This window comes from Solanum verrucosum, unplaced genomic scaffold (genome assembly GCF_900185275.1).
Source record: "Solanum verrucosum unplaced genomic scaffold, falcon-dt-bn FXZP01000189.1, whole genome shotgun sequence".
In the NCBI taxonomy this organism is placed as follows: domain Eukaryota; kingdom Viridiplantae; phylum Streptophyta; class Magnoliopsida; order Solanales; family Solanaceae; genus Solanum; species Solanum verrucosum.
The window spans coordinates 1,033,619-1,047,895 of record NW_026020814.1 but is presented as its reverse complement, the minus strand read 5'-3'; the positions used below and the strand labels follow the sequence as shown (position 1 = coordinate 1,047,895).

At 33.9% G+C, this 14,277-nt stretch overlaps 2 protein-coding genes across 2 annotated transcripts in view; both read right to left on the bottom strand.

The window, feature by feature from the left end:
- Nucleotides 1-14,277, bottom strand: part of LOC125813291 (heavy metal-associated isoprenylated plant protein 39) — a 246,590-nt gene that overhangs the window by 86,468 nt on the left and 145,845 nt on the right. The window lies entirely within an intron of this gene.
- On the bottom strand, nt 67-4,042 carry LOC125813274 (oxalate--CoA ligase-like). Its single transcript, XM_049492769.1, has 4 exons — nt 3,625-4,042; nt 2,281-3,328; nt 1,094-1,197; nt 67-517 (listed from the first exon to the last, which is right to left on the bottom strand). Exons 1-4 carry the CDS (start codon nt 3,823-3,825, stop codon nt 299-301), a joined length of 1,572 nt encoding a protein of 523 aa, XP_049348726.1. The 5' UTR covers nt 3,826-4,042; the 3' UTR covers nt 67-298.

Here is a 14,277-nt window from a genome sequence, read left to right as displayed (position 1 = left end):
ATATGAAATGTTACTTGGACAAAGTCTGGAGACTGCATTATGTTTGCTAAAGATAAAGGCATCGTGACAAATAAAAGAACCTTTGCATTACTAAGAGGAGAAATACAAGATATCTAGCCAAACAATATCCTGATAAGATCAGAAAAGAATACACTTGCGCCATTACTGAAAATCTAGAGCACTGATATATTCTCGTGTCCCAATTTCTTGACCAAGTAGTATGTATGTAAGTAACATTGAAAAACACATTCATTTTATTGTTAATAGGAGAGCGAACCGTAGATAGCCAACAATTTTTCTACGCTCCAAACTTGGGGACTTTAGCAGTTGAAATCTGTGCAAGGAAGTGCTCTGCAACAAGTCGTCGTTGAATTTTCCCTGATGCAGTCTTTGGAAGAGAATCAGTCATGAAAACCTTCTTTGGGACCTTAAAGGCTGCCAGGTTCTTCTTGCAAAATCTCATAACCTCTGCTTCATCAATGTTTGACCCTTCTCTTGGAATAACTGCACAATTTATCTGTCGAACATGAAAATGTTTGGTTTAGTCAGCCATACAATGAGAATAAGATGAAACAAGGCTGGAAACAATCCATAAACATCGCTATAAATCAGTAGTGGATCCAACTATGGCTGTGGATGTTCATCCATCTACATCCATATATGTGTGCTAAAAGACATAAATAGAGTTAAATATACATTTCAACAGACTCTTTTATCACAAAATGTACAACGTTTTAATTCTGAGTGTCCCACTGCTATTAATGGCTTTAGAAACAATAGAAAGAATATAAAACGTAAACCATCTAAATTGTCTTCACAATAGTAAATAGAAGCATTTGAAAGGGATAGGGATGGATTATGTGGTTGGGCAAAATGCAATTTAAGACAAGCTCTCTGAACAACACACAAAAATAGAAAACAGGGCAAACATGGAATGAGATACATTAGACGTCTATCAGAGGAATACATACATGTCCAAATCATTATTTACGCGTAATCAAATGGGATTGAAACAAACAAATGTGGATTTCCACTACACGTTAATGGAATTAAATGGGCCAATTCCACAAAATTGGAGTTTTTATAATCTTACCTCTTCACCATACTTGTCATCAGGAACTCCAAAAGCAACAGCCTGAGCAATTTCCAGATGAGAAACTAGGACTGCATCCACTTCAATAGGTGATATTTTCTCTCCTGTAATTATAAGATAATAAAATGATCATCAATAACAACAAACGAGTAATAGTGCATTAACGCTGCTCCATATATTAATATATTAATTAACCGAGTTACTTCAACTCTCATATTCTTCAGTTCAGGAATCTAGTACTATTTTCGACTATTGATTATGACATGTTGAGCAATATCAGAGTATAAAGATGTAAATTTCATCAACAGTACTATTAAAAAAGCCCCTCACAGACAGAGTTTATGCTTTTCACCATTTTATAAACTTGTTGTTCGGGTTGTCACATCATAGGATGCCTTGATTCTTCTTTGTTAAGACATTTTTAAGACCATGGACAACGGAATAATCTAGGTAAGGCTTTATAAAAATAAATTAGTAGTCAAAATCATGAACCTAATTTCTGGCTTGGGCCACCCTTACTCCCAAAGCAATGGACAGGAAAATTCTACTAGTAAGTTACATCTCACACACGGAATATCAAGCCAAGTTTTATTCAGCTATGCATATTGGGACCACAAACTTGGCTTCACAATAAATAAAGATTATAAAATGGCATATATTTACGGTCCATACAACATGATACCCAAGAAAAGCATTTCTCCGCCATTAACTACCACCAATTAGTAGAAGTAAAAGAATTTAAAAGAGTTTTGTACACCATGAAAAAAATTCCTAAGGTTTATTCACAACTTCTTTTCATAACAAACCTAAAAGATAATCTGAATAAAAGAGTATACTCTAAAAGTAATATGAGGGTGTCTCGCTAAGTTTATAAATTGGTCAAACTAGCTTATAAACATTTTCTGCTATATTTGTGAGGCTGGTGAATACCAAAAAATGCTTACGAAGTGCTTATAAGCCAAAACTCACGCCTAACGTATGGTTTCAACACCTAATAGTTTTCTTCAGCACTTAGATGCTTATCAACTACTTTTAATCAGCTAACCCAAATGGACTCTATATATTGGTATATGTAGCTTAAATCAAAGTAAAAGATTGTTTCTTTGACCTACTTTTTTGTTTCCATAGAGTACTTTCATGTGATTGTTATCATGCATTTCATGAGGAATAAGAGAAGAGTTTGTTACCTCCACGGTTGATCAACTCCTTGATTCTGCCAACCAAATGCAAGTATCCATCAGAGTCCAAATAACCCACATCTCCGGTATGAAACCAACCAAACTGGAAAGCTGATTTATTAGCCTCTGGATTGTTCTTGTACCCTTTCGTCACATTTGGACCCCGAATACAAACTTCCCCCTTAGCATTAGGCCCTTGTACAACACCATTCTCATTCAATATCGCCATCTCTTGACCCACAGGTTTCCCAACCGACCCGGGAATATGTGGTCCATCCTCGGGTAACGGGTTCGAAGCCATCAAATGGGTTGCCTCTGTCATTGCATATGCCTCCAAAACAGGAGCCCCAAATGCTTCTTCTAACCGGGCCATCACTGATGGAGCCAGTGCTGCACTGCAGCTCCGAATGAACCGGAGCTTCGGGTATTCGGATTCGGGTTTGCTGAGGTGACGATCCAACAGAATTTGGTGAATTGTAGGCACAGCTGTGTACCATGTTGCGTTGTATTTTTTCATGTCTGACCAAAAAGTTGTACCGGAAAATCTCCCGGCAGATGGAAGTGTCACTGATGCTCCGGCTCCGAGTGAACTCAGCAACCCGGCCATTAACCCGTGAACGTGAAACAACGGCAACACAATCACCGTCGAATCCGAGTCGTTGAGTTTGTACACAGATTTGATGTTGTTCACTGAAGATACCAAATTAAGCTGAGACAGAGGAACACCTTTTGGCCGGCTCGTGGTGCCTGATGTATGAAGGAAAAGTCCAATATCCGATGGGTCGTTAACGATTCCTGACGCCGATTGAAGGTTCGATTCGGGAGGACCCGGGGAGAAAGCAATATCAGAGTCGGCTTCCGGCAGAGTTACAGTCATATGTGGGATTTTCAGCTTGGAGGCGGCGGCTTGAGCCGCTTCATTTCCCTCTTTTGCAGTTATTAAGAGTTTCGATTCTGAATCAGATAAATAAAACTCAAATTCTTCTGCCATATACGCTGAATTCAGTGGCGCCGCCGTGGCTCTAACTCGAATTACAGCTAGAAACATGATCACGAACTGTAAAAATCAAAATTCAAAACACAAATTACTACTTTAATTAGGTTAAAAATCTTCATCATAGTTTGAAAATATCAAATCGTGATTATATCACAAAAATAACGTAAAACCCCCTTTTATTTTTCCAGTTAACGTAAAAACGAACCCTGTTTTCTTTTTTTCCTTTCAGATTCCATAAAGTTTCTGCAATGTGATCACGGGTTCAAATAGTGGACTATAGTCCAGCCAAGCTTAGTGCATCGAGCTGCCTTTTTATTCTGTATTAATATGAAAACAAAAAGAAAAGGAAATCGAACCTCGATTGTGTTGGGGAAGGTAAGAGCGACGACATCGCCGTGCTGAACACCGGCAGATACAAGCTGAGAAGCGGCACGTTCGATAAGTTCGTGAAGCCGTGCATGAGTGATATCAAACTTGCCGGAAATGGAAATAGCAGGGTGAGAAGGGAATTTTTCAGCAACATGTTTCAATAATCCAGTGAGCGTCATACTCTCCATAGCAGAATCAATAACCACGAATATTGATATGATTATGAAATTCGGCCACAACAAATCGTTTGTAAATGAAATAAATGAATAGTGAAAAAGGAGATTGAAATGGTGATGAAGAATGTAAATGGTTGGTAAGTTATATATAGAAGAGAGGCGTGAAGCTTCTTTGTTTTTTCTGTAGTACAAATAAACTGAAATAGAGAAATTAAGATATCAAAATTAGAAAAAACCTTTATGATGGGTGTAGGTGAGACTAAGGGAGGTGGCACGCCATGTGTTGATCGTTTTGCCCTTTTATGGGGGAGGACGGGCACACTCCTTAATCCTCTTATCTATTATTAACGCGGCAGAACTTTTTGTCATGGAAGTTTCTCTCCCTTCCTAATTATTTATCCACTTTTTTTTTTATAGGTGTCTCTAATTACTTGTTCATTTTGATAAATTAAGTAGTTTCAATTAAATGACTAATTATTTTGAAAAATACAGAACTTTTCATCCACTTCATAATTAATAGGGGTAAAATGATAAACTCACTATGTCATTAATTAATTTCTTAATAGGTGTATCAATTCAAAAATGGACAAGTAATTACGGACAGAAGGAGTGTCTAGTAAAATGACTTCTGTTTTTGCTCCCATCATATACCAAATCGCTTGATTGTTTGGAATTTTGTGGGGAAGGAGATCAAATCGCTTCAAAAATAAAATAAAATAAAATAAGAAATACATTGAATCGTATGATTGTGATGTATCCATATTTTGATATATTTTAGGGTGTACTTGGCGTTCTACATGCAGAGACGTATCTCAAGGGTGGTCACCGAGTTCACGTAGTTCTCTTTCGAGATCATATATAATAGTGTTATATTTTTAAAAAAATATTGAAATATAGATCTGTGAACCTACATTCGAAGTATCACATAATGCGATTATGACTGGGTGCACCTCTCTCCGCGAGATTAGAGATTTGAATTTTATATTTATCTTCTTTTATTCTTCATTCTAAAATTAGATAACACTTCTCTAAGTGGTTTTAATTAATTCAACGGAAAAGGGCCTAAATACTTGAAGTATTGAAAATGGTACACAACTACCCCTTATCCACCTATTGGCTTCAAAATACCCTCCTCATCCACCTATTGGCTCACAAAAACTCTCCCCATGCACCTTTGGATCCAATTTTAGCCACTTCATTAACGGAGCACCATTTAAAATAATTAAAAAATCCTTTTAATTATGTGACGCTCAATCATTGGTTGCAATTAATTATTTAATATAATTTTAAACCCACTCATTACCCACCCATTTTTAACTAAACCCGCCCCAATACTTATTAAATCCGCCCTAAAATATTGAGCATCAAGAAATCTCGTAGAAGAGCAAATTCAATAAATAAAGCTTAAGCTTCATTAATTAATATAAATTATAAAAACATAAATTATATACATGACAAAATATATTTTTTTGTTCATGTGGAATCAAATATGAGTTGCTAACATAATGTATGTACAATTCACATTTGTTGATTATCTTTATTTTTTATTTATAATGGTGATAGAATTGTAGTCATATAAATCAAACCGGCAATCACTACGACAAATAAAGAATTTAACATTAATAATAAATTTTTTGTTATATTATATATTAGTTTTTTTAGCAACTTTGAATGCAATAACATTAACTTAATTTCCACTAAAAACAATCTATTGTCCGTAATTTTTTATTTTTTATTTTTTTGTAGTGAACGAAGTCAGAGGTGAATTCAGCTAAACTCAATAGCTTTAGATTTACATTTTGAATTTTTTATATAAATTTCTAACTCAGTATCTATACAATTTGTCCCGAATCTTGAATTTTCTTTGTGAACTAATTATTTTTTACTAATATAATGGTCACACTATGGTACATTTTAATACTTATTAAACCCGCCCGACCCAATACAAAAAGAACCCATGGGTTCAATTGAGCGGGTAATGGATGGGTTTAAAATTATATTTTGGGGTGGGTTTAGTTAAAAATGGGTGGGTAATGGGTGAGTTTAAAATTATATTAAATAATTAAATTGCAATCAATGGTTGAGCGTCATGTAATTAAAAGAATTATTTAATTATTTTAAATGGTGCTCCATTAATGAAGTGGCTAAAATTGGACCCAAAGGTGAATGAGGAGGGTATTTGTGAGCCACTAGGTGGATGGGAAGGGTATTTGTGAGCCAATAGGTGGATGAGAAGGGTATTTTGGAGCCAATAGGTGGATGAGGGGTAGTTGTGTACCATTTTCAATACTTCGAGGGTATTTTAGGCCATTTTTCGTTAATTCAATATATATATATATATATATATTAATATTAGGCCTATAATTTTAAATGTCAATGATTTTCAGTTGTGAAAACTTAAATGTCAAACCGAGCAAATTTATATCATAGATCAATCTTTTTATAATAGGCCACCCGTCATCTCAAAATTCTGAATATGCCTCTGCTTACATGTATTATGCCATGTAAGACATGTATGTCTACTTGTTTAATTTTATACAACTTTAAGTGTTTACTTGTGCACACTCAAAGTTGGAAGACATAGTTGTCCGCTGAAGTCAATGGTCATGTTTATGTATTATGTCTATTTTAGGTATGTAAAGGTATAATATATAAATGCGTCATTTAACTTGACCTTATTTCATAATTATATCGTTCAATTTTGGGTGTGCACTACTATGCATAGACATTTAAATTTATATAAAATTGAACAAATAAATACATAGATTCTACCTGTCATCCTACAAGCTTGAGTGTCTACTTGTGTACATACAAAATTAAAAGGCATAAATATGAAATAAAGTCAAGTTAAATGGTATACTTATGTATTATGCTTTTTTAAAATTTTTTATCTACTTTTTAAAAATTTGCATCTAAATCAAAATAATAAACCACGTAAAAAGAATAAAATATTATTTTAAAAAAAATTATAAGATACTTAAATTAAAACAAAAAGAATTATGCCTTCGATCATACCAAAATCTTCAAGCGGTGGCAGTTATTCAATCTAAACCATTTTTTCTCTCTCAAAGATATTATGATAGAAGAAACAATAGAAAGAAATTATTTTATATACTGGAAATTGTAAAGGATGACCCCTCAAAACTATTCGACTTCCACTTATTGAATAAAAATGTTCAAATTTAAAATTGTTTCTTTATTAAAGATACAAATATAAATTATATAATTAAACGCAATCTCTTTATTTAGTGATTCACTTAGCACAAGCATCAAAATTTATTTGAGAATAATACTGAATATTAAAAGATCATGATGCACGTTTGGGGAATTGATATATTTAAATCTCCCGTGTTGTGTTGCTCATAGTCATTTAACAAATTTTATTAGTCAAACTTAACGAATATTAAGTACTCGGTCAGACTTATGTTTCCTCCATAATACATCCAAACAATGGTCAATTAATAGCGATATGGATTCGAACTAAAAGGAAAGATTTAGTTTTATACTCCTTTTATAAATTTATTTTTAGTTTTATATCATTTTTATAGGAGATTATTAATTTTATATATAAAAAATTTAAAAAAGATATCATTTTTTTAATATTTAATTTATAAGTGATCATAAGAAATCATTTCCTCGTGCATTGGAGGCAGGGGAAGAGCCACCTTATGGTCAGGGGTTCATCCGAACCTACCCCCTTATAGTATATGTCGAACCCCCTTCGATTAGTTTATGTATTTATTTTTTAGATTTTGAATTCTTTTAATGAAAATTTTGATTCCGCCACTGATGAAAGGTCAGAAGTTGCCGGACATGATTAGACAAGGGGGTGGGGTCACGTATAGGATGGGAGTTGTGAAGCAATTTGGACCAAAGGGAACATGCTACGAGGATGGAAGAAAATTACTAGAAGGTGTAAGGAAAAAACGGCTCTTTTGTGAAGACCAAATTCAAATTTGGCCTCTTTCACCTAAAATTTTAGAGGAAGAATTGCAGGATAAGCATCCACGCTGTTTATTCAAAGCCTATCAAGTATCAACCTTAAACTGACTTCAACCAATCTCAAGGGTCGTTTACCTCTTCGCCAAACGGTGAGGTTTGGATAAAATAAGTATCGGATAATCGTGTTCAATAAAACTTAGATAAATAAGAAGAAATTATCGTAATAATCTTTTTTGATTTCGCTTGAATTTAAACATGCCGATTGTATTTGTTACGGGTAACAAAACTATTTAATTTGAAACATATTTAACATATTATCTTTCTGTGTCCAAATATTTCAGGTATGTTATTTATATATATTTCTTTGAACTTTCTTAAAGAACGAAAATTTTGAACTTCCTATCTTATACTCCTATTAATTTCTTGGCTAACATATAGATTTTTCACTAGTTTAGAATCTAATTACTTAGATTCATCTTAGTTTGTAATATTAATAATTTTATCAATTAATCAAATTTTGGACTTCAGATACATGTATCTAGTGCATTCAGATACATCCAGATACATGTATCATGGATACATTGTATCAAGTGGATGATTTGCATGTATCTGTCTCTCTCCCGCACTCACCTCTCTTCTATCTCGCTCTCCACTCTTCTCTCTCGCTCTCCACTGATCTCTCTCTTGCTTGCCTATCCCAGATACATGTATCTACCGTGATTCACATGTATCTGGAGATCTCGCTCGCCTATTTTCTTCTCGCACTGCCTCTTTCTCTATTTTAGAGTATCTGGTAGCAAAAATGGATATATCTAGATGTATTTGACTTAAATTCTGATATAAAATAATTAACTAGTCAGATAATATGTAATTGTTTCAAACTATAAAGAAAATTAGTAAATATGATTAACATATTTATTTAATTAAATAGTTTTTCCTAATTTCTTTTGGTCTACAACTAATAAACCTGACATATGCTATGACTTTTCCCCTCTCGGTTTTTAGTTGTCACAATCCCAGAAACACGTATACGGTTCCTTTCATAGTCATTAAATCATTATTTTTTGGCTTCATAGGAATTTATTTTCTTTTGACCGCTTTGTTGTATTAAGAATAATAATAATTATAAGTTGATTGCTATTGTTGAAAGGTTAACTCAAATTAAATTAATACTCCAGTACTTTTTTAAGGGTTAAAGTTAATGGATCTAAAAAACACCTCATAAAGTATGAGGTCTTATGTGTAGACACTCACATGTAACTTCTAATTTAATGATGGACTAAATTAGAATTACATAAGAAAACAAGTTAGGAAGATACGACGAGACCCCAACTGAGAAGGTGGAGAAGAAGATGCCAAGTGTGATGGAGAATAAATTATTTTACACTAATAATTTTTAACCTTTTAACTTTAACTTTAACCTAATAATATTTTTTAAAAATTTTCTACGATGAAATTGTTTTTCCATATGGCAGAAGTTTTAAATAAAAGAAAGAATATATTATACACAACATCAAATATTAGTCAAAGGTGTGTTTCACGAACCATTAATGATATAGTTCAGGTAGGAAATTCACACTACCAATAGTTCATGTATGAAACTCAACCTCGAAAAAAATAGTTTAAATGTGTTTTTAACCCTTCACTTGTATTAGAACTTTAAAATGTGCTAGTCAGTAAATGCGTGGTTCATTAATTCACGATACACCCTAATTTAAACTAATTATATTTTCGTGAATATTTTGCTCATATAGGTTTGCGTGTGGTTGTAATATTAGTTGATGGTGCAGCGGTATCCTGTCTGTTTAATTATTGCTACTTTTCCAAATTAATCTAATTAGTGGTTCCAATGTCAATTTGTTATAAGATTTACGTCCACTTTAAATGTTTTGGATTCGCTTTCAAATAATATTTTTCCTCTCGTCCATCAAAATGAAAGGATAATAATTATATAGTACCTCTTACCATATTCGTTATCAAGTGCTAATCCACGTCAATCCTGCTTTTATATTTGAAAAACTAATCAAATTATTAGGAAAGATTAAAATTTTGGAAAGAAATTGTCGGCAAATTAACGAAACACTTTTATTTGCTTTTTTTTTAAATTAAGGTCCGCACATGCATATTCTAAATGCAAATTTTATTATTTTTCTTCAACTCAAACACGCAAAATATCTTATTGATAGTTGGAATGCACTAAAATTGAAAATTAAAGTCTGTCCATTCTAATCCCAGATTTTTCGTTGAAACATATATATAATAATTTATTTAAAATTCAATAAATGGTAATGTTGGTTTATTTAGACCTTAATTTGTGGAGGAAAATGAGAGTGAGTAACTCAATTGCGTGTAGCAATTGCTCATAATAATACTGTAATTTATGTCTCCATAATATGATTAAGACTTGTATTTATGCTATTAATTAGTTAGTTAGGTTGAAGACGTGTTAATTATGTGCGAAAGCTGAAATGTGATGTTACGTACTTTGAAGACGTGTCGAACACCATTTGTGTGAAAATGGGGACATAAATAGATGTGTGTTTTTTTCCTTTCTAAAATATAAAAGTTTGAAATAGAACAATAGCCAGGTATCTCGTGAAATTCCACAAAATGGGGTTTAGAGAGGCCAAAGCATATTGTATATGCAATCTTTATCACTATCTCTCCAAGGTAGAGAAACTATTTTCCGAAAGACCCTTAGCTCAAGCGAATCAAAACACTAATAAAATAGGTGGAGAAACATGGCAACTTATGGTAAAGCAATAAAGTAACAAACACAAAAAGCTCGTTACTACCTATTAATATTTTCTTATCCATTATCTTCATACTCTCCTGTGTATACTGTATACATAATCTTTATCACTATCTCTCCGAGGTAGAGAAACTATTTTCTGAAAGACCCTTGGATCAAGCGAACCAAAACAGTAATAACTTTCTGACTTGGAGGAGGTAGAGTAGTGGGAGAGGTGGTGGTTTTGGCGACAGTGGTGGAGGAGATCTCGGAGAGGGTGGTTGCTTAAGTGGAGGTGCTGGTGATGGAAAACAAAGTTGATTTGGGTAAAAGAAATGAGTTAATGATTAAGTGGTACTGATCCGGTTAAAATTGAGTAATTTTAGTTGATTTGGGGCTTTCCATCCAATTGAGGGGCACATATGATGAAATTAATAACAGCTGTGGTAAGAATAACTTCATTATAACGATGAAGACATAGTGTTGGAATATCACAAGAACACGATCCGCTGGAAGATTCAGTCACCAGAAAAGAAAAGGTGAAGTGTAAAATTGGAAAGAAACTTTGATTTAAATGAGACACATGATCATCATCTGCTCTTCCATCCAGAAGGTTCCATAATATTAATTTGTAAATATTAGTTTTCCTTATTTTGTTTTTATGAAAATTGTAATTACATGTTTGTTACAGATTAGCCAATTAGCATAGGACAGTTGTAGAAGTTTGTTAGAAGTAGATTCTCATTGTATTATTTAAACACATTTTTGTACAGAGAATACACAACACAGGGAAAATCCTTCATCCTATTCTTCTTCTTGTTTTTTTTTCCTTTCATGGTATCAGAGCATAGACTCTACTGATATAAACCCTCAACATTTTTCTTCTAATTTCTCATGGGTGATCAGGATAATCCAACGCCTACTACTACTAGGACTCGAAGCCTTCTTCCAACTGCTAATGCACCTCCCATTGAGCTAATTAATCCAGCTCACCGTTTCTTCATATCTCATCCTGATTCTCCAGGTAAAGTTGATGGCAAACGAGGCATGTGGATAGCCTTAACCGCGAAGAACAAATCTGGGTTTATTGATGTATCCACCAAAGAACTTGAAGTTGGAACAGATTTTCACAGAGCTTGGTCCAGATCTAACAACATGGTAATCTCCTGGTTATTGAATTTTCTCTCTCGAGAAATTTCTGAAAGTGTTATCTATTACTCTACTGCTAAAGACATCTGGGCAGAATTGGAGGATAGGTTTGGACAGAGTTCTGGTCCACGACTCTTTCAGCTCTAAAAGGAACTTAGTGACCCGGTTCAAGGGTCATCTAATATTGCTGGTTACTACACCAAAATCAAACGACTCTGGGATGAGTTGGATACTTTGGACACCTTTAGCTTTTGTCCTTGTGATTGTACCTGTGGAGCAAACGAGAAAAATGTTAAAGCCAAGCAGGGTGAGCGTTTAGTTCAGTTTCTAATGGGTCTCAATGACTCTTACTGTGCTCTCAGAGGTAATATCCTGATGATTTCACCTTTACCCTCTATTTCAAATGCATATGCACTCTTATTCCAGGAAGAAAAACAAAGAGAGGTTTAGAATACACCAAAATTCCCTGGTGAATCTTCTTCTTTTGTTGTTGCTAACCAAGCCAATGTTGGACAAAGGTCTTTCTCTACTGATTTTAGGGCACAAAGAGGATCTTATGAGAACAAGAAGTCTCCTCTCTTATGCAAGTATGGTAAGAAACCAGGGATCTTATTGAGAAATGTTATAGGTTGCATGGGTTTCCAACAAATTTTAAATTCACTAGGCAGAGGACTTCTCAAAGTTCTGTTAAGGGAAATGTAGTGACCTCTAATGATGTTTTTGGAGATTCTTTCATGAGTGATACTGTGTCTACTGATCAGGCAAAGTTACTCATTGCAGAATAATTAGCTCAGGTGATACAGATGCTTCAACATGTGAAAAATAGTGATCAAGGCACCAACAATTCTGAGGTCATAACTTCTGTTAATTGTGTTGGTATAACTCTATGCTCTAGTCCTTTTTCCTTAAATTTACATATTGATTCTAAGGGCAACACTAAACAAACTTGGATTATAGATTCAGGTGCAACAGAGCACATGAGCTATAATAAGGATTTCTTCTTCTATTTCAAGCCTCTGTCTAAGCCTATTTATGTCAATCTTCCTAATTCTTAGAAAGTCCAAGTTTCTTACTCAGGATCTGTCCAACTTTCCCCTAATCTAATTATTCACAATGTGTTGTTTGTACCTAGTTTTCACTTCAATCTTTTGTCTGCCCATAAATTATGCAAACAACTTTCTAATACGTTAATTTTCATATCTTCTCATTGTTTCATGCAGGGCCCTTCAATGAAGAGGCCAATGCTCCTTGGTGAAAGTCAGAATGGTCTCTATCTTCTCAAGACTAGTCTTCTAGATCTTTCCTCTACAAATGCTAGCTCTAGTTTTCATTCCTCAAAGGATGTTACATCCACTTTATCTTGTATTTCTTTTTCTGATATTAAGAGCAAGTTATTTTTTTTTTGAACTTGGTAACTTTAATATTAAGAGCAAGTTATGGCATGTAAGATTAGGGCATATGCCCCTTTCAAATATCCAGCACATTACTGAAATTTTAGTTTCACTTTGTTCTAAATTCTCTTTTCCTTGTTTTGTTTGTCCCTTGGCGAAGCAACACAAACTCCATTTTCCTAGCAATCACATTGCATCTAAACAAATTTTTTACTTAATTTATATTGATACTTGGGGGCCTTTTCAAACACCTACTTATGATGATTTTAAGTATTTTTTGACCATCGTAGATGATTTTAGTAGAGGTACCTGGACATTTTTACTTTCCACTAAAAGCAATGCTTTTCCTATGCTCAAATCTTTTCTTGCTATGATTGAGAGACAATTCAACAAAAAGGTTAAAGTCATTGGGGTCCAGTCAAGAGTATTCTAAATTTCTATCTTCTCAAGGGATAATCCATCAAACCTCTTGTGTAGCCACACCACAACAAAATAGTGTAGTTGAAAGAAAACACAAACATTTATTAGAAGTATGTAGGGCTCTTTTGTTTTAATCTCATCTTCCTCATAAATTTTGGGGTGATGCTCTTATGACTGCAACTTTTCTCATTAACAGATGTCCTACTAAATTATTTTCTTTCAAGACTCCTTAAGAAAGACTGTTTCCGCATCCTCCTACATACTCTCATTTGAAATGTTTCATATGTCTTGTTTTTGCTTCTACTGCTACGCAAGGTAGATCTAAGTTAGCACCCCAGGGTTGAACCTTGTCTCTTTCTTGGGTATCCTTTTGGCAAGAAAGGATACAAGTTGATGTCTTTGCATTCTTAGAAGCATTTTGTTTCAGAAATGTTAAGTTCTTTGAAGATATATATCCTTTTGCCACAATTCAACCTCTTGTTTCCATTTTTCCTCTTGATACTTCTACTACTTCTGCATCCTATGACTATGTTTTTCCTACCAGTCATTCACATCCTATTGATCCTAACTTTTCTAGTGCTCCTAACATCCATGATCTCCCACATGAATCTCCTATTCCTTCTTCTCCACTTTCAGTTTCTCCTCCAAATCCTATTGTTCTCGGGAAGTCCACTAGGTCTGTCAAAACTCCTGCTTACCTAGAGGATTATGTTTGCAATAGTGTTTATCTCTCTAATGTTTATGATATTTGCTTTTCTTCTCCTACTCATGTTTCTCATTTTGCTTTTTCCGCCTTGTCTCAATCCAATCAAAATTACATCACCTCTTTAT

Excerpts from the sequence above, each read along its gene's own strand:
- LOC125813274 (XM_049492769.1), bottom strand. The coding sequence starts at position 3,825 with ATGGAGAGTATGACGCTCACTGGATTATTGAAACATGTTGCTGAAAAA. Across the intron at positions 3,329-3,624 it reads CCTTCCCCAACACAATCGAG|TTCGTGATCATGTTTCTAGC; the intron begins GTTCGATTTCCT and ends TGATTTTTACAG. Across the intron at positions 1,198-2,280 it reads GGAGTTGATCAACCGTGGAG|GAGAGAAAATATCACCTATT; the intron begins GTAACAAACTCT and ends TTATAATTACAG.